Here is a 26,989-nt window from a genome sequence, read left to right on the forward strand (position 1 = left end):
TGGTGGTTTGGGGAGCACTGCATAAGCATATTATAAGAATGCTTAGCATTAAAATCCTGTTTTTGTCTTTAAGGGAAATCATCTTGTCTCAGTTACAAATTTGACTGGTAAATGATAAAGAATGATTTGCCCTTGTATTTATTGCATTGCAAAAGATTGACAGATTGATAAGCAGACATGCACAAACATTTTGATACTTTGCGGTAAAGGCGGCTCTTCTATTGACCCTGACCTATTAGTGTGGCTCTCATGAAAAAAATAGTGAAGACCACTGGTATAGACAGACAGACGGACAAAAATAGAAGTGTTATAGGCAGATAAACAGACATAGAAGTGTTATAGACAGACAGACAGACAGACAGACAGACAGACATAGAAGTGTTATAGACAGACAGACAGACAGACAGACATAGACTTGTTATACACAGACAGACAGACAGAAATAAAAGTGTTATAGACAGACAGACAGACATAGAAGTGTTATAGATAGACAGACAGACAGACATAGAAGTGTTAGACAGACAGACAATCATAGACGTGTTATAGACAGATGGACAGACAGACAGACATAGAAGTTTTAGACAGACATAGAAGTTTTAGACAGACAGACAGACAATCATAGAAGTGTTATAGACAGACAGACAGACAGACAGACAGACAGACATAGAAGTGTTATAGACAGTCAGACAGACAAATAAGTTTTAAGACAGACAATCATAAAAGTGTTATAGACAGACAGACATAGAAGTTTTATAGTCAGACAGACAGACAAAGAAGTGTTAGACAGACAATCATATAAATGTTATAGACAGACAGACAGACAAAAATAGAAGTGTTATAGGCAGACAGACAGACATAGAAGTGTTATAGACAGACAGACAGACAGACAGACAGACAGACAGACAGACAGACATAGAAGTGTTATAGACAGACAGACATAGAAGTGTTATAGACAGACAGACAGACAGACAGACATAGACGTGTTATACACAGACAGACAGACAGAAAAAGAAGTGTTATAGACAGACAGACAGACAGACAGACAGACAAACAGACATAGAAGTGTTATAGACAGACAGACATAGAAGTGTTATAGACAGACAGACATAGAAGTGTTAGACAGACAGACAATCATAGAAGTGTTATAGTCAGACAGACAGACAGACAGACAGACAGATAGATAAAGAAGTGTTAGACAGACAATCATAGAAGTGTTATAGACAGACAGACAGACAGACAGACAGAAAAAGAAGTGTTAGACAGACAATCATAGAAGTGTTATAGACAGACAGACAGAAATAGAAGTGTTATAGACAGACAGACAGACAGACAGACAATCATAAAATGTTATAGATAGACAGACAAAGAAGTGTTAAGACAGATCAGAAAAGTGTTATAGACAGACAGACATAGAAGTGTTATAGTCAGACAGACAGACATACGGACATACGATCATAGAAGTGTTATAGACAGACAGACAGACAGAAGCGTTGGAGAGACAGACAAATAGACAAATCATCATAGAAGTGTTATAAAGGTACACAATAACTGTATTGCATACATTAACAATATCATTAGATCAGAGATCAATGTGACCTGTTCAAGACAACTATAACTGATTTACAGGCATGACTGCTTATGTAAATACTAAATAATACTTACGTAGAGATAGATCTCATTTCTCTCTCCCTTTAAATCTTTGTATTGTCTTTTTTATATTTCAATAGATTTTGACAGCTGGCCCGAAGTTGAAACAGCCCGATGTTCCCTATGGCCGGTCAATCCTCAGTTTATATTGCTTTGTTTTGTCAGATTATCATTTTAGCAACAAGAAACTTCTAAAGTGATCCCACACATTTTAAAGTTTGAATGGTTACATGATTTATTCGGTGTATATGATTGTGTCACCTACTCTCGTTGATATCATTTCAACACAATGTGTAAACTGTAGCAACATATTTATTTTAGTTTACTATGCTTAAATTATAAAAAGGAGAAACAACAGACCATTCAGTAATTCATTATGCAGTGAGGCACGGATTCAGTCAAATGGTCATGATAAGCGTGGGCAAAGAGAGGTTAAAACCCACCATCCAGAGGCTGCCCGTTTCTCTTCCAGGTGATTGAGGGTTGTGGGTTTCCTGTAGCAGAACACTTGATGTGGATGTCAGACCCAATTTCTGCCAAGTGATCCTTCACCGGCTCCTCCTGCCAGCTGGGGGGCTCTGAGAATTACAACATATGTACTGTATAAGGATTAAACCTGAATCTTAGTAAGAGCAATACTGCCCCCTTTTGTTAAGAATTGATACGGTTTTCCGATTTTATATTTAGTGTCTAAAATCTGCCTCAGAAACAGTCAGGTGTTAAAGCCCCCTATAAGGCTATAGAGAATGATCACATACCCTCTACAAAAACTTGGAAGTGATGAACATCTTCTCCAAGTGTATTTTGTGCTTTGCACATGTAATTTCCCTCATCCACTTGTGTAACGCTCGGTATGGTCAAAAGTTTCCCATAGTTCTTGATTTTTGTACGCTTTGGTAAGGTGCCCCCAATCTTGGTCCATTCGATTTGAGGTGTTGGGCTGAAAAATATATTTTTGTTACTCTTTCTTTAAGTGGAAGGGATTTGCTATTGTGTAGTGTTTGTGCAGTCTTGTCACAGAGTAGACTCACAGTCCTATTGAGATACACTCCAGCTGAAGTTCATCTCCTCTTTTAAGATGGCTTGTTTGACTGGATGACTGTATAATGGTCGGCTTCCTCTCCATATCTGAATACAATAACATTAGGGTTTTAATTGGTTTGGCATGCAAAAAATAATGACGGACAGATCAGAAAAATAAAATGCATGTCCAACAAACAAATAACAATCAGATGTTATTGTCTGTCATTATTTTTAATGGTGTTTGGAAAAGAGCTGAAATTGAAAATGGGTAATAAATGAAAGAGTTTTGAAGCTTGATAAAGCTTTATCTGTAACAAAGAAAAATGTTTACATAATTAATGGTTCATGATTAAAGTGAAGGTCATGTTTTGCATATTTATGGCACATTTTACATGTTTTACTAAATATGTGACTGTATGACACATCACTCACCCATGACATAGTCATCCTCCTCGCTTGAGTTTACTGAAACAAAAGATAAAGATTTCTACACTGTAAAAAGTGATAAGTTGGATCAACTTAAAAATTACTTCTATTGGTAACACCTAAACAATTTGTTTCACTTGACCATATAAGTTAAAAAAAATGTTTTAGGTGTTACCAATTGAAGTATTTATTTTTTATTTTTGGTTGTCTAACTGTTGCACTTAATTTTTTTAAGTTGAATAAATTTGAAATCACAAATCATTTCAACTTTCTTGATTAGTGATGAGTTGTTATAAATGATCAAAATGAAGTTGAAATAACTTTTTTTTAAAGTTACAGCAACTCATGAAAAAAACAGTAATGACTTGTAAATTCAAGTTGATTATGTTTTTTTACAGTAGCTTATTAAAATTATAACAAATAATACACATAAAACTACAGAGCCCCTAAGGTGGCATTGGAGTAAAAAAAATCTAAAGTTTAGTTTCATGTGGTCACGTGAAACTTTCATGTGCTCATCCTAAACCTTCATGTGCAGAATTTTTTTTAAAGTTTAGTTTTGCGTGCTCACGTGAAACTATCAGATGCGCACATGAAACTATCGCGTTTAGTTTCGGATGCGCACGTGAAACTTTTGCGTGCGCACGTGAAACTATCGCGTTTAGTTTTGCGTGCTCACATGAAACTTTCGCATGCGCACATGAAAGCAAAAGTTTCACGTGCGCATGCGAAAGATTCACGAGAGCACGCAATAGTTTCACGTACACATGCAAAACTAAACTTTATTTAATTTTTGCTCCATGTCTCCTTAAAGGCTTCGTATAAAACACACACACACACACACAAATATAATTGATCTATTCAAATATAGAGTGACCAAAAACGTTTCTTAAAGGAAAACACCACCGTTTTTCAATATTTTACTATGTTCTTACCTCAACTTAGATTAATTAATACATATCTTTTTTCAATGCATGCACTTCATCTTTGTACAGCGCCTCGTGAATGTGTTAGCATTTAGCCTAGCCCCATTCATTCCTTAGGATCCAAACAGGGATGAATTTAAAAGCCACCAAACACTTCCATGTTTTCCATATTTAAAGACTGTTACATGAGTAGTTACATGAGTAATTATGGTGGCACAAATTAAAACTTTTGTTTGGAGCCATAGGAATGAATGGGGCTAGGCTAAATGCTAACACATTCAAGAAGCGCTGTACAGATTAAAAGTGCACGCATTTAAAAAAGATGGGTATTAATTCATCTAAGTTGAGGTAAGAACATAGTAAAATATTGAAAAACGGTGGTGTTTTCCTTTAAACTAACATCACTTCTAGCACTTTTCTTTTCTGGCCAGTGGCACCGGGTGACTTCTCTTCCAGGGGGCGCGAATTTAAAATATGTGTTTGGAGTGTCATGTGTGTAAATATTCATGTCAAAATATGTGCCTGCCGCACATGCGTCAAAAGGGTTTATGACAAAAGAGATGCTCACGTTCACAAAATAAACTAACTTAACACTAAACTCTGATTACATGAGATTATAAGTGAATATCTGACAAAAGTGAGCGTCTCTTGTATCGAAAGCATCTGCACCAGGCACATATTTTGACATGACACATGATGCACATAGATTCACATGACAGGCTAAATACATGTTGCAAAAAGCTTCACATTGTTTGCCCTCGTATAAGAAGTCACCGGCCGTCACTGTTTCTGGCTATGAATGTTTATCCAAGGGGACATTTAGTGCATGTATGAAGTCACTTATTGTATAGTTTTTTTCCTCACATACTTGTCCTGACCCTCAGGGCTGTGGGCTGTTTCTGAACGATCGTGCGTATCTTGGGAAAGGAGGCATAGCAGCAGTAGTCATCGTGGCTGTCTGACGCCAGTGTGTTAGAGAAATACAAGTTCCCATTAAGGCCCATGGACACCCTCTCATCCTGCTCGATGTACTGAAGATCTGAGAACAATACAGAGGAGATGGTAAGAGTAACATGAGCGACAGGGCACTGGAAAACGCAAACATCCCAGAAATAACCCTCTCTGACAGATCGCACAACAGATAACAAGCAGCATGGGAACAGCTTTCAATGCTTAGATCTTCCAGCACCCACATATAAAATGTTTTGCAGGTGGCTAAAAACTATTCGCCTGTACTGGCGTGACTGGAGGCATGAGACACTTCTTTCAATGTCACGTATTTCCTGCATGTTTATGACAAAAAGTTATTTAGAATGTGAACCGAAACGTTCACCATCACGAACCTGTTATTAGATGGGGCGTTTTAGAAATCCTGGCGCCATTAAAATGAGAGTTGCCTAATCATACACATGCAGTTTTACTATAATCAAAGACAAAGAGATGACGGATATACAGTATCAGAAACAATACTGTATGTTGGAACATCTGATGAAGTTTCAATAAATGATTATAGGTTAAAGGGGTCTTATTATGAGATTATTAAAGATGTAAAATAAGTCTTTGTTGTCCCCAGAATGCGTATGTAAATTTTAAGCTCAAAATAACACACAGATTATATATTATAGCATGATAAAATTGCCACTTTGTAGGTGTGAGCAAAAATAAGACATTTTTGGGTGTGTCATTTAAAATGCAAATGAGCTAATGAAATGCAAAGACTGATCGCAATGATAGTAGTTTGTTGAAATTGAAACTCAATTGTGCTGTCAATAATTTTCTGTCTCTCTCTCTCTCTCTCTCTCTCTCTCTCTCTCTCTCTCTCTCTCTCTCTATCTATCTATCTATCTGCACTAAATGGCAGTGCTTGGCACTTTTGGGATAATGTAAATACATGAAATGCAGGAAATATATCACACTGTGCGAGTGGATTTTGAATATATTATTACAAAAATGTTACATATTGTGCCTTGAAAATAAGTTAAAGGCACAATATGTGATTTTTGAACATCCAGTGTTGTGTTCACATGTGTACTTATGTTATCCCAAATGTTTTCAACAATGTTGAGTGTTAACCAGTGTTCCTCCCTCGTTTATAGGGTCACTTTGGGTCCATGCCATCATACGGGGTATACTGTATCTGTCATGATCCTGCCTGTCTGTCATAGTTATTAGGTGTGTTCGAACACACCTATTCATAGTAGTTCATAGTCATGTGGCAGGATTGTGGCTGTACCCATAGGTGTGTTTGACATCGGCTGCGGCTGGACGTAACCGATCGGCGAGATTAGCCGCGTGCAGGTGGGGAGGAGCTGAAAACGACGTGAAATCAGACACGCTGTGGTTCCGTAGTTTGCTGCATTTACGTCAGGCATGGCTGATCACGTGCCGTTTGCTTCCTTTGTTGCAGTAAACATGATTTGTAAGATGTAAACAACATAAAAAGTGAATTATACTGTTTTGAATGTCCGTGTATGAGCATGAGTGGAACTGAAGAGGCTTACAGCATCTGTTTTTACAAGAATAAAGTTCAACATTAGCATATATTATTTAAATACCAATGTAGTGGGGTCTACGTTTTTATCCATTTTATTTCGATGAACATGACACAATATAACATCGCGACTACATGAAAAGAGATTTAACTGTTATAAAAATACAGATTTGTGAGCATTCGTGGAACTGAGGGCGTGAAAATAAACACGAAACACACGTGATTGTTGTCATGCGGTGAATCCGACCAATCGTGAAACAGCTGTGTCGTCATTACAGCCCGTGCGGCTCCTCTTGCCGAACTGCGCTGGCTGACCCAGACGGCTGATCTCGAATCGCTCTCGCGGTACGTTAAAGCCATATGACACAGTCACGTGCCTTCAGCGGCAGCTCAAGTCAGACAAAATTACTAACCGCCATGCACTGCTTCAAGTCAGCCGCCGATCGGTCTGCGCAGCGCCGCATGAAGTCGAACACACCTATTCATAGTAGAGCCCTGCAAGCCCGTCAGGGCCCAAAAGGCTAAGCCCATTTGGGCCGGGCTCGGGCCGTTTTTTTTTTTTTACAGACCGGGCTCGGGTCGGGCTCGGGCTTATTTTAACGTCTCTCCTCATTGTGTGTGTGTTTGCGTGTGTAGCAGAGACAGCGCGCATCTGAGGCTTACATTAATGGGTTTGTCCTTTAAACGTTACTTTTGCTACGTTAACTCCTTTCATTTACACACCACCGTTTTCGACCCTCATAAACGGATTCGTTCGCAAAAGCTGCAGACCTTGTTTTAGTTTGAGAACTCAAGACGTTGCGCTGCAGTGTACATGAACGTAGATGGAGTCTTATGTAAACGAACAGCTCATGTTAATGTGACAGGCGCTGTCAGTGACAGCGCATCATTTTCAAAGTAAAAATTATTTTTATTCAGGTAAACATAGTAAACATCTATACCAACCAGCTATTATAAACGCTATATCAGATTGTTTTAACATGTATCCTTATAGATAATGTCTGTTTTATATTTATGTTTGAGTATTGTTAGGTTTGAATATTGTTGTAATGTTGTTGTTGTTTTGTTTAAATTTATTTAGCTTATTATGAAAGATAGACCGTAATTTTAAACGCCATACGCGTTGTAAAGATTAATTTGAAGGGAGAATTGTAATGGGTGAGACATTATTTTCGAGTTTAATTTAAGTTTTTCTTGCTACTTTAAAATGAATTTCGTTTCATATAATTTGTCTCTTAATTTTAATCGATGTTTTGTTGATAAGTTTTGTGAATATAAATGAATAAACACAAAAAAAATCAACGTCATATTAATATTTAATGCTCGTTTAGCCGATTGCGCTTTTTGCTATAGCGGAGGACGTGCACGGACCTCGCACACTTTTAAAAATTAACGTCATACTAATTGTTATTTATTAATTGCACACTGAACAGCGACAGTTAAGGGAAGATAAGTTATTTAGTGTTTTTCTGAAGAATACAGTCAGTTCGTACAGAAATGTTCAATGGACTATAAGATCATAAAGATGAACTGTGAACAATGAACTATTAACTCCCTACATTAAAGCAATAAGCATTTCTAATCTGTAGGCTAAAGCTATACTTCACCTCTTATTACGCATCCGAGAGAGAGAGCGCGCATCAAAGAGCTTTAAAGTGATTGATATTGGTCTCGGGTCAGGTCGGGTTCGGGCTGAAAAAATTGCAGGCATTGTCGGGCTGGGGTCGGGTAGGGCTTGAACACTTCGGGCCAGGGCCGGGTTAGGGCTGGAATTTTTGGCCCGTGCAGGGCTCTAATTCATAGTAGTTCAAAGTCATGTGGCAGGATCGTGGCTGTACCCATTTTTTGTGTGGCAACACATGGCCTTTTGTTTGAGTAGTGTGCTGCTGTGTCGTGTCTCTGCCCCGCCCCCTTGTTTCCTCGTTCATTTTTAATTAGTGGTTAACTCCCCTCACCTGACGTTCCCTAGTTATCTCGTTTAGTTTTCCTTATGTAAGGCCCCAGTGTATTCTGTCCTGTGCTGAATCGTTTTCTGTGTCCTAAACGGTTGCTTCTTGTAACTCTGTTTAGTCTAAGAATCAAGTGAGTCTTGTGTAAGTGTTGTGTAGTGTTAGTATTGAATTGTCTTGTTACCTGTTAATGTATGCCTTTTGCTTCCTCGTAGGCAATTTTGTTATTAAATCCTTTGAGTTCACCTTTACCTATCACTTGGGTGCCGTTCTTCCTCAACCATGACAATATCAAAGAGTGATTCAAAAGCAGTGTTTTTGCATCGCTCTTGTGATACTTTAAAGTCATGAGCCAATTAAACTGCACATTGCCGTATACATCAGAAGTACTTAAAGCGTCTTGCTCGCCACTCTGTTGTTGCTTTTACCAAGCCACAATGTGGGCTTACATTTTAATGTAATGTTTATAAAACTATTTCATTAATTCATCCATGAACATGATTTGTGAGTCCTGTCAGATCGTTTCCTATCGACAGTGAAGATAAATTCTACAACTCGCATAGTTTTACGCTCTAATGGAATCATCAAGCTACACTGTTAGTGTTGTTTAGTGACCTCTAGTGAAGAAGATTATATATTAAAGCAATAAGCCCCGCGAAGCAGTGGGTTACCAGTGCAATTTTAACAGCTAAGAGGCGTTGTTATGCACAATGCATTAGGAGTGCCTAAAACCCCCTTAGCTGTTATAAAATGGCTGCACTGTTACACCACTGCTTTGCGGGGCTTATTGCTTTTATAAACAGTTACATCATATGCATAGCAGGATTTTATAAAAAAAAAACACAGCAAATAAGTTGTTATTATATAAATATTACTCTTCCGTCAAACAAAGTACAACCCCAAAACAGAAAAAGTTGGGACACTGTAGAAATTGTGAGTAAAAAAGGAATGGAATAATTTACAAATCTCATAAACTTATATTTTATTCACAGTAGAATATAGATAACATATCAAATGTTGAAAGTAAGATATTTTGAAATGTCATGCCAAATATTGGCTCATTTTGGATTTCATGAGAGCTACACATTCCAAAAAAAGTTGGGACAGGTAGCAATAAGAGGCCAGAAAAGTTAAATGTACATATAAGGAACAGTTGAAAGACCAATTTGCAACTTATTAGGTCAATTGGCAACATGATTGGGTATAAAAAGAGCCTCTCAGAGTGCCAGTGTCTCTCAGAGGTCAAGATGGGCAGAGAATCACCAATTCCCCCAATACTGCGGCGAAAAATAGTTTTCTGAGTTTCTCAGAGAAAAATTGCAAAGAAATTGAAGTTATCATCATCTGCAGTGCATAATATCATCCAAAGATTCAGAGAATCTGGAACAATCTCTGTGCGTAAGGGTCAAGACTGGAAAACCATACCGGATGCCCGTGATCTTCGGCACTGCAGCACTGCATCACATACAGGAATGCTACTGTAATGGAAATCACAACATGGGCTCAGGACTACTTCCAGAAAACATTGTCAGTGAACACAATCCACCGTGTCATTCGCTGTTGCCAGCTAAAACTCTGTAGGTCAAAAAAGAAGCCATATCTAAACATGATCAAGAAGCACAAGCGTTTTCCCTGGGCCAAAGCTCATTTAAAATGGACTTTGGCAAAGTGGAAAACTGTTCTGTGGTCCAACGAATCAAAATTTGAAGTTCTTTTTAAAAAACTGGGATGCCATTTCATCCGGACTAAAGAGGACAATGACAACCCAAGTTGTTATTAGCGATCAGTTCAGAAGCCTGCATCTCTGATGGTATGGGGTTGCATGAGTACGTGTGGCATGGGCAGCTTACACAGCTGGAAAGGCACCATCAATGCTGAAAGGTTTATCCAAGTTCTAGATACATATGATCCCATTCAGACATCGTATCTTTCAGGGAAGACCTTGCATTTTCCAACATGACAAATGCCAGACCACATACTGCATCAATTACAACATCAAGACTGCGTAGAAGAAGGATCTGAGTACTGAAATGGCCAGCCTGCAGTCCAGATCTTTCACCCAAAGAAAACATTTGGTGCATCATAAAGAGGAAGATGCGACAAAGAAGACCTAAGACAGTTGAGCAACTAGAAGTCTGTATTAGACAAGAATAGGACAACATTCCTATTCCTAAACATTGGTCCTTCTCCAGCTGTTCCTTGTGTGTACGTTTGACTTTTCTGGCCTCTTGTTGCTACAGTCCCGGCTTTTTTTGGAGTGTGTAGCTCTCATGAAATCCAAAATGAGACAATATTTGGCATGACATTTCAAAATATCTTACTTTCAACATTTGATATGTTATCTATATTCTACTGTGAATGGAGTATACGTTTGTGAGATTTGTAAATGATTCCATTCCTTTTTTGCTCACAGTTTCTGCAGTTTCCCAGCTTTTTCTGTTTTGGGGTTGTAGTTAATCAGAATCAAGTGTGGCTAAAAAGAGAGCAGTTCTCAAGCAACACAGACGCAGCAAAAGCACAATGAAAATATGATTAAAGTCTGTGGTGTTTATTTTCATAGATCAGTACATAGCAACAGTGGTGCAGTGATACTTATGTAATGCGGTCTGAACCGTGGGGTTACCAGGCTATTTTATCGCAGCTTAGAACGTATTTCAACCAATCAGAATGAAGAACCAGAACTGCCCGTTTTATAATGTGCTTTTAAGTTCAAATATGTTTTCATGTTAGTAACATCATTTAAAGCAACTGATATAAAATGCATTGTACTACCTATGGTCATCCAGTAGAGATACCGAGGTGGAACCCCATTTGGTGGGTTACACTCCAAAATCACTGATTCTCCCTCCATTACAATCACTGTTTGCATCTTCTCCTTGGGGAACTTGGGCGTAGCTGTGAGCGAATACAAAATCAACACAATGTAAGTTCTTTACAATATGGTGCAGCAGTCATGTTACAAGCAAATACTTCAGCATGCAATATAAAAGACATCAAATTATTATACATTTTTAATACATATACAGAATGCTAATCCAATACGCTAATGTATGTTTTCTAGTGACTTTTTGCTGTAAACACAATGCTTTACCAATTAAGCTACAGGAACACTATGAATCACAACATCATGTTCAATACCTTACCATACTGAGAAATTCATGATGGGAACAGCTTGTACTAGTACAACTCTAAACTGTTTAAATAGAAGAAATACGCCCGTAACTATTACTTATTGTATTCATAAATGTTAAACACTACTGTATGGTGTAACAGCAGTTTAGTTTTATGATGCTGTTTGACAGAAGATATTTATCAAGAATGACTTACTAGGTACAATAAATTCTGTTTCCTCTGATATTGCAGTTCCAAGTTTGTTCGAAGCGTAACATCTATATTTTCCCTGGAATTTCACTTTGTCTTTTATGTTTGGTATCACAAAAGTCCCACTGGTCTCTTCTGTTGCGAGTCGAGTATCTAGATGTGGGTTAAAATCTGCTCCATCCTTTGTCCAGCGGTAACTGCTTAAGCAAAAACAGCAGGACATTTTTGGGGACATTAAGCACTATTTTAATTAGACATTTTAAACATAATTAATTCTTTAAACCAGGTATCTCAAGTCAGATAGAAATATACAACTATAGACAGTATATATACTGCAAAAAAAGATTTTTTTTTTAGTATTTTTGTCTTATTTTCCAAATATCTAACATCTAAGTTTTTAAATATGTTTATTTGAGAAGTAAAATGACCTTGTGTTATAACCTTCTTTAAAATGATAACCCACTGGTTGACACCTGCCGCAAAGAGCCATGCCGGAAATCCCTAACCCTTCAACTTAAAAAATTACTTTAATTGGTAACACCTAAAAAATTCAACTTTATTCTAAAAAATGTTTAGTAAAATTTTAAGTTAAAAAGCACATTTTTACGTTGATCCAACTTTTCACAGTGTGGATGCACAGGCACAGTGCCGGTCTTTCCTATACGCAAACTAGGCAATTTGCATAGGGCCCCGCACCACTAGAGGGCCCCCTTGATCTCAGAATTATTTAAAACCATTATATCAAAGAAAAATTATTATTATGTTTAATGAAAACAAGGCGCTATAATTTAAATAATTTGCAAACTTCCGAATTTATGCGGGTTTTTAAAAATACTTAATGATTTCTTAAATCAGTGATATACTCGGACAACATGCAGGCAGTCTCTCAATCCGAAGGCTGCAGCCTTCAGAGGTCACATTTGTAGGCTGCATATGCGTCATAAAAACGTATTTCAGAATATTAACAATTATAATGTTGACTATTATTCTTAGTTAATGGTTAATTGTTATATTATGTTTATGACTTGCAAATGAAATGCTCATTTAACTTAAATAAATCAGGCTTGATGACGTATGCAGCGCGCATATGCGACATCCGGAGGTTGCAGCCTTCAAATTTAGAAACGGCCGCGTGGATGACGCAGAAGAGTGATTTGGTAACGATGTGCATATTATATGCCCACCATTGATTTAAAACAAAGCTATCCGTCTGGGGCAGAATAAAGGGGAAAAAACGTGAAGCAAGGGAACAAGATAAAGGATTTGCGCGAGCAGATTACATATATAGTCAATGCAAAGACGCATCCACACGCGTCCTAGCATGGGGCGATGCAAATGACGCGAATTGGGTGACGCAATTGCCGCGAAAACACGCGCTTTTCCCTTTGAACTTCAAGAACGCGCTCTCGCGCAGGATAATTTGACATCATGAGAGAGAGAGAGAGAGAGAGAGAGAGAGAGAGAGAGAGAGAGAGAGAGGTAAGAATGGTGCCCACCTCGAGAAAACTTATTAGAAGACTTGAAATTTGTAAAGGATTAAAGTATATGTCACTCGTTTAATTAGTATGTTAACTGGATAACACTGGATATAACTCATTGTATAGTTTAATAAAATAATGTATTTTGATTACACAAATCAAACCTAACTATATGATTGTTTTCAGCTGCTGACCAGCATAGGGAATCTCTATGGCTAATTTATAAGACATGTTGCTGATACAGTACTGTGTGTTGTACCTTATCTTGTTAATTGAGTCTTTTTGGGCATCTTATGCCTAGAATTATTCAAGGAGATTGATTCTTTTAACTTCCTTTAAAGTTTGATCAATTGTGCATAATGACATGTGCAACAAATGGATATAGGGTGTCAAACTCATAGATTTGCAATATTTAAAATCAGAAACTATTTTTTAAAATATTTGGGGTCAACCTGTATGACAGCTTTAAAGGGACACTTCATCATTTTGCATCATTGAAAGAAGGAAGTGCAATATCTTTGTTGAGAAAGTGAGACTACAAACACCCCTTTTCTTTGTAAAATAGGCACCAAATTCTAATTGTATGTTACATTTCGACTACAAATATAACACTTTCAATAAAGATTAATGTTTCTACGGGTGAAATGCTCTTTTAAAGCTGAAACTTATCAAATCCTATCAGAGGTCCAGAATGTCATTGAAACACACCAGTGGCTTTGCTGTCATCAGTATTAAACATGTTACCCCTCGAAGTACCCCTCCCCACAGAGCCCCCCCCCCACACATAACAAATCTCAATTTAACCCCTGTGTATTAACAGTATGTATTTATATTTAATTTAATTTGATTCATTACATTCATTTAGATCAGGTTAATTTTTTAGTACTTCTCACAACACATTTTAAATCAAAACAACTTATCAGCAAATACATGTTTCATGTTATAATCAGCAAGTTTATCAGTCAGGGTTTCAAAGTAATGTGCATATGGGAATAATATACAGCTATAAGATAATACACTATGTGGTTAGTTAACAACTAACTAACAGCAACATTGACTGGGTTTTACCCAGATAGCACAGGTACGTCTGTAAGATGTCTGGTAAAGATCTGGAGATCTGGAATACATCTGGTGTGTAAAAACATCTTATAAAGGAAAAGAGCTGCTTTACATACATTCTAAATCAAAAACGTCTTGCAGACATCTTCAATATGTCTGTCTATATGACATCTTTAAGGAGACGTCTCACAGACGTATTGCAGATGAGAAAACAATCTAAATAAGACATCTTGCAGATGTAAACGCAGACATCAAATAGACGTCTTCAAGATGCATGTGTGCTATCAGGGTCTGAATACACTGACAGAGGGCCCCTCACAAAGCTTTGCTTAGGGCCCCCCAGCATCTAGGACCGGCACTGCACAGGCACCACATGCGGTCTACGCTCCACCTATAAAACCGTACTTGTTTGGCTATTAAAAATGAGCTAGACCCTCGCGACTGCCGTGTCCTGCCTGAAATGGATTTTCGGCCCGCGTGCTGTATGTTTGACTGGCTTAAGACATAAAAAATAGGCCAACAGGGTGGGCAAAGGCAACCTATTTTCAAAATAGAAAAGTCAAATGCTTGAGTCTTAGACCTTTTTAACATATTCGCTGGCAGCAATTTTTTGAAAAGTTGCCCGCCAGCATAAAAGTATCACAAAATCCCTTCCAGAAAATTTCTCTATATATAATATATCAAATGAATAAACAGACCCTCTGTTTTCAAACAAACAGTACGGGGAAAAAAAAAACGTTTCATCTTATCTATATTTTTTTTCTCTGCTTATAAACAGTGTTAGGGAAAGTTACTTTTAAAAATAATGCATTACAATATTAAGTTACTCCCAAAAAAGTAACTAATTGCTTTACTTTTCATGGAAAGTAATGCTTACATTACTTTTTAGTTACTTTTGCGTTGCTTTTTCTTGGCTGAGGCTTGATCTCTTTCAGGCCTTGCAGGTGTTTTTATGACTGAAAAGTTCTGCATTCAGAAATTGCATATTTCACCACAAAAATGTTGATCTTTGGCCTTCCATCTCAGTTTCTGACTCAAACTGTTTCCACACAGGCGTGTACGCATAGAGTACATAATTTTTTTTAATCAAATGAATTAAACTAAAAAAGTAACTTGCATTACTTTTTGAAAAAATATTAATATGTACATTTAAAAAGTAAAGTGTTACTTTACTCGTTACTTCAGAAAAGTAATATTATTTCGTAATGCACATTACTTGTAATGCGTTACCCCCAACACTGCTTATAAACTCTTAAATATTTTCTTAAAAAATACACTTTTTTAGCAAAAAGCTGAAATAATTGCATTTTTGTGTAGGAATTTTGTTAGAGATCAGATTCAGAACGATTATCAAAACATACACAGAGTTTTTTTTATAAATTGGGTAAGTGCGCCCAAGTGAGTGATGAGATATCTCGTCAATGGCGAGGAAAGAGTTAATTATGTATTGTTGGTTGTGATAAGTAAAATATTTTACATTATGAATGTAACAAATACAGTGATCTTTGACTACTAACTGGTTAATGATATTTAGATACTTGTACTTGAAAACAAGACAAAAATACTAAATAAAAATCCATTTTGTAGTGTATAATTAATTTTTAAAGTATTTCAACCTAAAATGAAAACTCTGTCATTATTTATCTACCTCCACCTCACTTTCTTCTGTAAACAAAACATCAGTTTTATTGTTAAGTGTCCTTTTTGCGTGTGACTTTTATTGGTAATTTTTGTATCTTGGTAACCATGATCACCAAAACATCATATAAAAAGGTTAAATAAACAAAAAATGTTATGTTTGAAGAAGAAATGTGCAACATCTATAAGTGCAGGAGATCTCACTCACGTTGGTCTTGGGTTGCCTTTGGCTTCACACTTGAGGGTGTAGCTGTCATCATACGGTAAGGCAATGAGAGCGCCCGAAGTCTGAATGGTGATGGTTGGCGGTTGCTCCACTACAGGAAACAGGTCAAAAGATAAAAGAACCTCACAATTTAAATTGTAATTTGTGCTAAACAGGAAAGTCTGTTTTTTTGGAGTTTAATGTACAGTAACAAGCAATGCTGTTGGATAATGGCTGTAACTTCGAATTAAAGGGCAGTCTGGAAGAAATGCAATGGGAAACTAAAAAACATCTGAGAGTCATTGAACTGTCCTGCTACTCACCGTGAGGAGGGATGTAAACACCAAAGGCAGTGGATAAGATGATCAACAGGAGCCCGACACGAAGGCTCCTGAGCCCCCTCATCCCAGCCGACAGATGAGGAAAGGAAATAAAAGAGTATTTCACCTGGAAACTTTAGTTTGAGCCCTTCACTGACTCCTCCAAGGCAAAGATCTTAAGAGTCCTAGAAGAGAACAAGAGTAAAAACAGAGAAGCAATTATAGTAAATCCTTCTACTGCAAAACTGACAGAGTCTTGGGTGTTTAACATCATATATTGGATTTATAGCTGGTGAGATGCTTTCACAAACTTTGCACCTCAGGCAGGTGAGAGAGCAACATGTAAACGGTGAAACACAGGTACTGACAAAAACGTCAAAATCTTAGGAATGTGTCAGTCTTGACTGGCAGATGGTCGTTGTTTAAAGACCGCATGATATGACTTGACAGGCACATTTTCTTCAAAACAAGAAGCTGGGGAAAACATATTTAGGGGCGCTTTTCCGGACAGGGCTTATCCTAGTCCCAGACTAAAATGCATGTTTGAGCTGCTTTCATTTAAAAACATCTTGTCCATTTTTATTTGAACATATTTTGTTGACATTGTTTTGTCTTAAAATGCACACTTGTAGTGTTTTATGTAAGGTATGTTTGTAAAAACTTCTTAAATTACCTAATATTAATAGGGCCTTGTCCTGGATTAATCTAAACCCTGTCCTGGAAACCGCCCCGTAATGTTTTTAAATGAGTTCATGTCACAGCCAGCAACCAAGATTGGCTACTTGGTGTTTCTAGTCGAAGGCTAGTGGTATTATTGTACTTAAAATTGTAAAAGTTACTGCATAAGCATGAGAATATATATATTCATTGCATTTAAAATGAATGACATTCCTATCCAGTAGTAAAATCTCGGATGAGATCTTTTTAATATCTCAATTATTTCGAGATAAATAAGGCAAATGAAACTTTTGCTCAAGTCTTCTAACTCAGATGTTTCTCATGAGAAAAAGACCAAAAAATCACAAATGTCTCCATTGTTAAAAAAATGGTGTAGTTCTTTGAGTTTGGTTTTGAAAGTTTTTTAGCAATTGTGCATCAACTGCATAGAGTTAAGTCTATTTAGTATTTTTCAGTAATGCAGTTATTTTGCGGAAAATGTGAATAATTGCATTGCCCTAAATTTTCTAAAATGTTCTAAAATTCCTAAAAAAAAATCCTAAAATTCCTAAAAAAAATCTAAAATTCCTAAAAATTTCTTAAAAATCAGAACATTTTCAGTCAGGGGCTACAGTGCTCCTCATAACAAAAAATTTAGTCTGGAACCCTGAATGACTTGACTTTTAAATATATTTTTGGGGGGGCACTTTAAATGTGGTCCCCCTAGGGCACTACATTGTGTTGCTTGTTGTGTACGTTGTTGTTAAAGCATCAGCAGTGATGGATGGAAATAAACTATTGTTACAGATTGAGTTGTTAAACATCACTCCTCGATTTCGTCTATTATTGTTTTTACTGTCCCAAGCATAAATGCATATAAGGAAATGTGACACCAATTTTTTTAACCTGAGGTAAGGGTTCTTGCTGAACAATCACAGCACTTACGTTCCATGTAGAATTGACATGTTGTAAGATTTTTAAAGAAGTGCGCGTCAGTCTACACCATAGGGTGCACGTCTACAGTATGTGTAGGCTAGGCTGAAGTATAAATTGGGCTTAAAGGATTAGTCCATTTTCTTAAAAGAAAAATCCAGATAATTTACTCACCACCATGTCATCCAAAATGTTGATGTCTTTTTTTTGTTCAGTCGAGAAGAAATTATGTTTTTTGAGGAAAACATTCCAGGATTTTTCTCATTTTAATGGACTTTAATAGAGCCCAACATTCAATACTCAACTCAACACTTAACAGTTTTCTCCAACGGAGCCTCAAAGGACTACAAACGATCCCAAACGAGGCACAAGGGTCCCATCCAGCAAAACGACTGTCACCTTTGACAATAAAAACAACAAATATACACTTTTAAAGCACAACTTCTCGTCATGTAGATCTGGTCGTGATGCGCCAGCTGACCCCACGCAATACGTCAAGAGGTCACAGAGGACGAACGCGAAACTCCAACCCAGTGTCTACAAGTGTTGATAAAGAGGACCGTTCCTACGTTGTTGTGTGTCAACTGATACTAATTAATGTCTTTGTGTCAGTTTATTGTTTACAATGGTCCACAAATGTGGGTTTTATAAATGTAACACGTGACCTCCCTACGTCACTACGCATTTGCGTTAGGTCGCGCTGGACCAGACCTAGACAAAAAGCTGTGGTTTAAAAGAGCATCTTTCCCATTTTTCTTGTCAAAAATGACAATCGTTTTGCTGGGTGAGACCCTTGTGCCTCGTTTGGGATCGTTTGTAGTCCTTTGAAACTCCGTTGGAGGAGACTGTTGGGTGTTGAGTTAGGTATTAAATGTTGGGCTCTATTGAGGTCCATTAAAATGAGAAAAATCCTGCAATGTTTTCCTCAAAAAACATAATTTCTTCTCGACTGAACAAAGAATGACATCAACATTTTGGATGACATGGTGGTGAGTAAATTATCTGGATTTTTCTTTTAAGAAAATGGACTAATCCTTTAAGGTGATACTTAAAACAATGAGAACTTTGTGAAATCTTCTGAACAATAAAATTTTCCTTTGAGTAGCATTGAGCTACAGAAACAAAAATATTTATATGATATACTTGTATCAGGTTAACTGTCTTATGTCAAGAATAGACCGCTTATAAGCCACAAAATACAAATCTGATTTTATAAGGTCAGAAAACTGGAGAGCTATGAACAAATCTTTCTGTCATTTTAACTTAAAAAGTATGAACTTGATAATGATACTTCATTTACTTAATGAAAATTATATTTGGGTATCCACTTATAAGATACATGTTATAACTTCTGCAAAGTCTGGAGACGCAGAGGTTGCAAGGTTAAAGTTACAGACGAACCGGCAGCGTTGGGAATTTCTTCTTGTTTATTTTCCTCACTCTGTGCATGCCGTTTGCCATCACGCCTCCATGAAAGACCGATGAACCGTGAGAATGTTCACGCCAGAGGCTCATTCCTCACATAATCGTCCGCACTCACAAGCTGCACAAAGTCAAGCCCGCCTGCGCAAATTACAAGCATTAACCTGAGATTAGCTCTCCTTATCCTAGAGTGGCCAGAGGAGATGGATTCTCTTATTCATCCCTTCGGCTCATGATGTGGATTTCAGATGATTAAGTCTTTGCCTTCTCATAAAGAGCAACGTCTGAACATTCAAAAACACTTGGAAGGACTTAAGGAATCAGCAGGAGGAACAGTGATGCCCTGAAACGCTGACATTTGGGGAAATGTGTGTACAAGATCATAGCCGTTGTTTACAAAAATTTCGATTTTTTTTTATTAATTTGTCATACAAGATACAGTGGAACTGCAATATGTAACTTTTTCTTCTCTATTACTGTACCATCTCATGCATGATGAGCCAGTAATATTTTGGGTTCATTTTCCTGGAAAAGAAAAACGTGCACGTCTGCAAAAATTTACATTTGAGAATTAAAGGGATAGTTCACCTAAAAAATGAAAATTGTCTTATCGCTTACTAACCCTCATGTTGTCACAAACCTGTATACATTTCTTTGGTCTGATGAACACGAAGGAAGATATTTTGAGGAATGTTTGTAAACAAATCGTTTATGAGCTCCATTCACTTCCACATAGGGCTGGGCGATATGGCCAACAAAATTATCAAGAAAATGTTTTCCATATAAGTCCATATTTATAATTATTATGATAAATAACAAATCTTTATTCCTGTCAAATTTAAAGGCAGATTTTTGCTCCTGAATGAAAATTGTAAAAAACTGACAGTTCATAATGGTTTTAAACTACTTTTTATTCAAAACCTGACAAATACAAATACTAAAATATTGTTTTAATGTTCAGGCATCTGTATTAATTGTAAACATATTTGTTATGAAATCAACACATTTCTGACACAGAAAGCAGCAGGCTACTGTCACTTTAAGACCCAAGACTGCTTTAAGTTTCAACATAGACGGTTTCAGCAGTAACAACTTTCGTGGTCATAACGTAACTTCCGGTAAACTCTGCGAAGAATAAATAACAACAAAGTCCTTTTAAAGGAATAGTCTACTCATTTTCAATATTAAAATATGATATTACCTTAACTAAGAATTGTTGATACATCCCTCTATCATCTGTGTGCGTGCACGTAAGCGCTGGAGCGCGCTGCGACGCTTCAATAGCATTTAGCTTAGCCCCATTCATTCAATGGTACCATTTAGAGATAAAGTTAGAAGTGACCAAACACATCAACGTTTTTCCTATTTAAGACGAGTAGTTATACGAGCAAGTTTGGTGGTACAAAATAAAACGTAGTGCTTTTCTAAGCGGATTTAAAAGAGGAACTATATTTTATGGCGTAATAGCACTTTTGGGAGTACTTCGACTCGCCTGAAAAGTCCGCTCCCTTTCTCAATCTCATAATGGGAGAGGGAGGGTGTTACTGCGCCGAGTCGAAGTACTCCCAAAAGTGCTATTACGCCATAAAATATAGTTCCTCTTTTAAATCCGCTTAGAAAAGCGCTACGTTTTATTTTGTACCACCAAACTTGCTCGTATAACTACTCATCTTAAATGGGAAAAACGTTGGTGTGTTTGGTCTTTTCTGGCTTTGTCTCTGATTGGTGCCGTTGAATGAATGGGGCTAAGCTAAATGCTATCGAAGTGTTGCAGCGCGCTCCAGCGCTTACGTGCACGCACACAGATGATAGAGGGATGTATCAACAATTCTTAGTTAAGGTAATAACATATTTTAATATTGAAAATGAGTAGACTATTCCTTTAAAGTAGTTAATTTAAATAACAAGCAAAATAAACAACATGTAGATTACATAGGAACCTAAAGCATTTGTTATTTTCGACGAGGTATATGTTTAAGAGTTCAGTTTCAGCAACTAGTCAGACCATTAAACAAACACAAACAGGAAGTAAAGTTTGGACCAGACGCTTATCGCGTCACCGCACATGCGCTCGATGAAACGGTCTGTTTATGTTCACTTAAACGAAAACTTAGTTCAGTGATCACGCGTGTCTTATACATATATGAGCACGCGGAAAAATGGATGTCAAGAGCGTCACGTTGATGTGGGAGTGCACACTGGATCTGCAGTTTTCCTCAGTTTCCTGAATTTGTTAATGTCCTGTAAATATACTTTTAAAAATGTGTGGACGTTTGCGTGCTCAAGGCGGACGCTGAAAGAAGGTAAAGTATACTGTACCTATTTTGTCTGCTGTGTTCCGGGCTTTGATGAACCATGTTTGCGCATCCAACATAACACAAAAGGAAAATGTTTATGCGCATTTGGATTCCATGATTCCGTCCGCGTTATCCGCATCGCGGAAATCATAGGGCTCTACTAATAAATCAATAAATTGTCTCATCTTACTCCACTCCTTCAAGTCTGACACTCTCATTGTAAACCAAGAGCCCGTGCCGCATCTGGAACTGCTTGCGCAACATTACGAGCAGTGCGTAAACATTATCGATCACTTATCGAATAGTTGTTATCGTTTTATCTGGAAATTTATATCGGTAAAATTACCGTTATCGAATTATCGCCAGCACTACTTCTATAGTATTTTTTTAATCCTACTAAGGAAGTGAATGGGGCTTATGATCGGTTTCATTCCTCAAAATATCTTCCTTTGTGTTCATCAGAACAAAGAAATGTATACAGGTTAGGCCTGTCACGATAGCTGCTTTCATAAGTCGGTTAATTGCCCCAAAAATAATGCCGATAATCAATTGTATTGTCTTTTTAAGACCATTTTATATCACTGATTATATATGACAAATAGCATAATAATGCAAGTACATCATTTCTAAGAACACAACTTTGATTTTTAAGAATATTAAAATAAAAATATGAAATATTAATTTGAAAATGAAATGTAAGAAAAAATAATATTCTTAATATTTAAAACATATAAATAAATATGATAAAATATGCATTTTAATTTTAAACAGCTAATAGATTGTTAAGTATAAATCCAAGCTTTACAGGGTTCTTGTCAAATGACCTGCGGTGCACTTGGGGCATTCTAAAAAGTTGAAATGTTTTTAACTCGATGCGGTGCAGACACGCCTGAAAAAAATGAGTGAGTCGCGACCACGTCGCTTCCAATATTCTAGAAAGTTGAAATGTTTTTAACTCGATGCAGCGCGGACACACCTGAAAAAAAATGAGTGCGTCATTTTAACTCGATGCGGTGCGGACATGGCTAAAAAAAATTAGTGCGTCCCGACTGCGTCGCTTCCAATATAAGCGCACAAAAGACGTGAATTAACAAACTTGAGCGCGCAAAAGACGCAAAATGTGAATCGCCCCTTAGACGAGTGTTTACTCTGATCGCATCTGTGTGTATGTGTGTGTGTGTGTGTGTGTGTGTGTGTGTGCAGGTGCGTCCACTCTTCCGAGACAGACAGCAGGCAGAAATAACAGAGGCGATCGTCTAAAATGCTAATGATATTCATTATTTTTTGCAAACAAACACGCATGTAAATACTACGGTAATTTATCACCTCTAAAAAAACTAGCGACGTCATGTTCACCAATAAGTCGATATTGTCATTATTGCAACAGGCCTAATACACGCTTGTAACAACATAAGGATGAGAAAATAATGACAGAATTTTCATTTTTGGGTGAACAAGCCCTATAACGTTTATGAATACCGTAGCATATAGATGCCCGTAGCATATAGATGCTGAGATGTTGTTTTGGGTTTTGGGTTATTTCAACCCAAATCCTGGTTTGTTTTAACCCATGGTTGGATAACAACAACCCAATTCAGAATAATTTATAGACGGTTGCATTAAACGCACGCGTGCGGTTTTGCGCCTGAACTTCTAGTCTTTATTTATTGGTCTGGCTAGTGACTAAACTGATTTCTTCAAATCAAATACCTTGTCGAAAAAAATGTATTAGACGACAAGCATGGATCACAACTGTGCGGAGAGAGAGGTTTATCAGCCAGCAAATTCAAGGACCTAGCTATTGCATTGTATATATTCATTTTACACAGTAACATTTGCTCCGTGAAATAGTTGATATGCGTTAAATATGAAAAAAGGTAATTTACTTGTCATTTATTTTCCTTGTTATCAGAAATAAAATTGTTATTGATTCTGTGTGGAAGTCTACCAAAAGTTGTGTTTTGTCCACAAAAAACAACTTTTATGTTGTTGCTGCTAAAACTGTCTTTAGCCTAACTGTTTGGTTTGTTCATAGTTGACCCTACCATGGGTTGAAACAACCCAACATTTTTTTAGAGTGTAACAGAAATTGCACTAAAAACTCAGTCTAGCACATGAATAAGACTGCTGTTATATCTTGTCAATCAGAGGTCGTGACCTTAGAAGACCTTTCATTCTTCCTAAAATACCATGACCTCTGATGTCAGTAACAAACATGTACGCATCAATACAACCACAATCCTTAACATTTTACCTCTGAAAAAACCTTTATCACCTCATTGGCAGTCAGAACTGTACCGAGTACCTAAACTGTAAATCATTTCTGATGTTTTAATCTAATTAAAAACAGCATGCAGTGCAAGTTGATCTAACAGTGATAATTGTAATAGAAACTTGCCTGAGTAATAGAAACTCGCTGAAACACGATTGATTATTTCATACATAATCCCCCCGAGGCTGAGAACAGAGAAACATCACCAAACTAACATCGCACAAAACTGCTGAGCTTTATAAATACACCTTTCCAATTTTCCCCACTGTCACATAAAACTGCACGCTTGAAACTCTTAATCAAACAGCCGACCAAACAGAAAACGAAAATGCAGTACTTACTTGAATGCATCTGCGAGTACACCCTTACAGTCGAACTGTAATTCCCAGTTACAGAGAGCCCCTAAGGGAAGTGCTGATAGTATTGAACATCATTCAGTCTGAACATCTGAACTCTCTGTACGCTCCCCAGATTCCTGCATGCGCACACGCACACCAGTCCTTAAACTTGCCCCAACCCTTAAGTAAAGCACTAAAGTAGATCCTGTAATGAGACATATGTCGCTAAAGCCTCTCCCCATCCTATGAGATTCACTTAACGATGATTCAAACAATGCTTTATATTTCACGCTATTCACAAACCATTAAGAAGAAGACTTACTTAGCACTGGGTGAAAAAGGGACAAACCCAGCAGCTTGGTTAAATTAACTCAAAAAGTGTTTATGTTTGACCAAACAATGGGTTAAATTAACCCAGCATTTTGGGTTGAAACAACCCAACATAGGTTTGGGTTAAATTACATCCCAGCAAGTTGGGTTCGTCCTTTGGGTTATTGAATAAAACCCAGCATCTTTTATGGCGCTTTTCCATTGCATAGTACCCCACAGTTTGGTTTGGGTCAGCTCACCTCACCTCACTTTGGCTTGGTTAGCTTTTCCATCGAGTTTAGTAACACCTCGGAGTGGGAGGGATTATAGACGTGTCATTATATTTGCGCTGTCTACTGCTGTGACATTATACACGTGAGAGCATTGTTGTACATTCCCATACATTTATTTATTTCTCAGTCCGCCATAAAATTAAAATTGACCACCACAAATAGATGTTTGCACATCGCATTTATTACTACCTCTGTCTTACATGAAAGTTTCTGTACAAAGACCCGTGGGGTCAGTCGACACGCTCCGCTGAGCCTCATTTAAGTTGCATTTAAGCATATATAATTCTGACGTGCTCGTCGCGAATGTGCCGCCACAAACTGCAAGTCTGGAAAAAATCTGTTATGGTGTTCCTGATTCTCAACCTGTGGATGTTTTTCATCACTAAAAGGGAATTTGGGAACTAATAGCAGAGCACTGATGACAACATGTTTGCTCAAGACAGCGCAAGCTAGCACTAAAGGTAAAGCTAATCTTTTACATTATAGCGATGACACTTAGTGACGATTTTCTCAGACCAATCAGTGATCTACAGTGTTTTCGCGTCACGTTTTGGTATCAGCTCGGGTTGCTTGGAACCCAAACCGAGGTGGTACGTACTGCACCCAGTGGAAAAGCCCCCAACAGTAAGCAGACTCAACCCAAACCAAACTGTGGGGTACTATGCAATGGAAAAGCATCATTAGAGTAAATGTGCCTGTAAGTGCCAGGACACCTTGACACAAAAACACATCTTTGTAACAAAGTGTCTGCCAAAAGCATAAAAATGATTTGGCTGAATGTAAATGTAATATTATTAAACATCTTTGGAATTGTTTTTATGCTCCTACATTGATTTGCAATCATGAAAAGTGTAAACCAGGACAAGATGGCAGTCAAGCAGAAAACAGCTTTGATTGGTGATAATCTGTGCAGTGTGTCAACAGCAAAAATCCTCTTAACACAATGAAGCCTATTGTCTTAATTCCTAATGCTTTATTGACAGATGCGAGCAGATTTTATGAAGCACAAATTGCTTGTTAATAACATACAGCATATTTTGGCATATTATATTTCTATATAGCTTATATATAGTTTAATTTGTGCTATACACGTTGTGTTTTATGGCCTGAGAGACCTGTCTTTTGTACCAAATGCTTTGGCAACCATATGGCACACGTTAAGTACAAACGTTGAAGGACAGGCTCACTTAAATCTGGACACAGCTGAACACATAAATGAACAAATGATGTTAGATTGTGAACTATGCTAGGGTGACCATACATCCTCTTTATCCCAGACATATCCTCTTTTTGGATCTAAAAGGTGCAATGTGTAAAATCTGTGTGGATCTCTAGTGACAAAAAATTGATATAATATAAACAACTATGTTTTTGTGTATGTTGTGATGTGTAAAGACCTTATATAATAAACACATATGTTTTTATTACCTTAAAGTGAGCCGTTTTTATCTACATAAACGCGGGTCTCCTTACATGCAAGTCGCCGTAATTTTTTTACAAAAGCCCTAAATGGACAAACTGCTCTATAAATCACATTTTGTCACAACGTCGTTCTGTCAGATGATGATTATATGTTTGTCCCTGCTTTGACGTTTCTCTTTAGTTTCCGCCTTCTTGCACGCCACACTCGGTCACAGTGGCGTCTGGTGACTGCTCTTCCGAGGGGTGGAATACAAAATATGTGTTTGTTGCGTCATGTGAACCATGTGCATCACGTGTTTTGTCAAAATAAGTGCCTGCTGCACATGCGTCGAAACCGTTAATGATAAAAGAGACACTCACATTCACAAAATACACGCAAGACACTCCTTTAACAGTAAACTCTTATTACGCATGAGATTAATTAACTCTTTCCCCGCCATTGACGAGACATCTCGTCAATCAAGAGAAAACGCTTCCCCGCCGATGACGAGTATTTCCGTCTTTCCGCCATACCGCTATTATCCACCAGGTGGCGCCCTTCCGCAACTTTTTAAAACCGGAAG

The 26,989-nt window shown here is 37.4% G+C and overlaps 1 protein-coding gene across 1 annotated transcript in view; it reads right to left on the reverse strand.

The window, feature by feature from the left end:
• Nucleotides 1-26,989, reverse strand: part of chl1a (cell adhesion molecule L1-like a) — a 103,835-nt gene that overhangs the window by 48,799 nt on the left and 28,047 nt on the right. Inside the window, exons 4-12 of the mRNA XM_073875002.1 lie at nucleotides 16,487-16,668; nucleotides 16,167-16,275; nucleotides 11,790-11,980; nucleotides 11,235-11,357; nucleotides 4,891-5,061; nucleotides 3,103-3,135; nucleotides 2,679-2,775; nucleotides 2,406-2,587; nucleotides 2,091-2,225 (exon numbers count right to left, since the gene is read on the reverse strand). Of these exons, the coding sequence (XP_073731103.1) occupies nucleotides 2,091-2,225; nucleotides 2,406-2,587; nucleotides 2,679-2,775; nucleotides 3,103-3,135; nucleotides 4,891-5,061; nucleotides 11,235-11,357; nucleotides 11,790-11,980; nucleotides 16,167-16,275; nucleotides 16,487-16,568 (1,123 nt within the window). The 5' untranslated portion in view covers nucleotides 16,569-16,668. The remainder of the gene's footprint in view (nucleotides 1-2,090; nucleotides 2,226-2,405; nucleotides 2,588-2,678; nucleotides 2,776-3,102; nucleotides 3,136-4,890; nucleotides 5,062-11,234; nucleotides 11,358-11,789; nucleotides 11,981-16,166; nucleotides 16,276-16,486; nucleotides 16,669-26,989) is intronic.

The sequence above is a fragment of the Misgurnus anguillicaudatus genome, chromosome 13 (assembly GCF_027580225.2).
Source record: "Misgurnus anguillicaudatus chromosome 13, ASM2758022v2, whole genome shotgun sequence".
NCBI classification, from domain to species: Eukaryota; Metazoa; Chordata; class Actinopteri; order Cypriniformes; family Cobitidae; genus Misgurnus; species Misgurnus anguillicaudatus.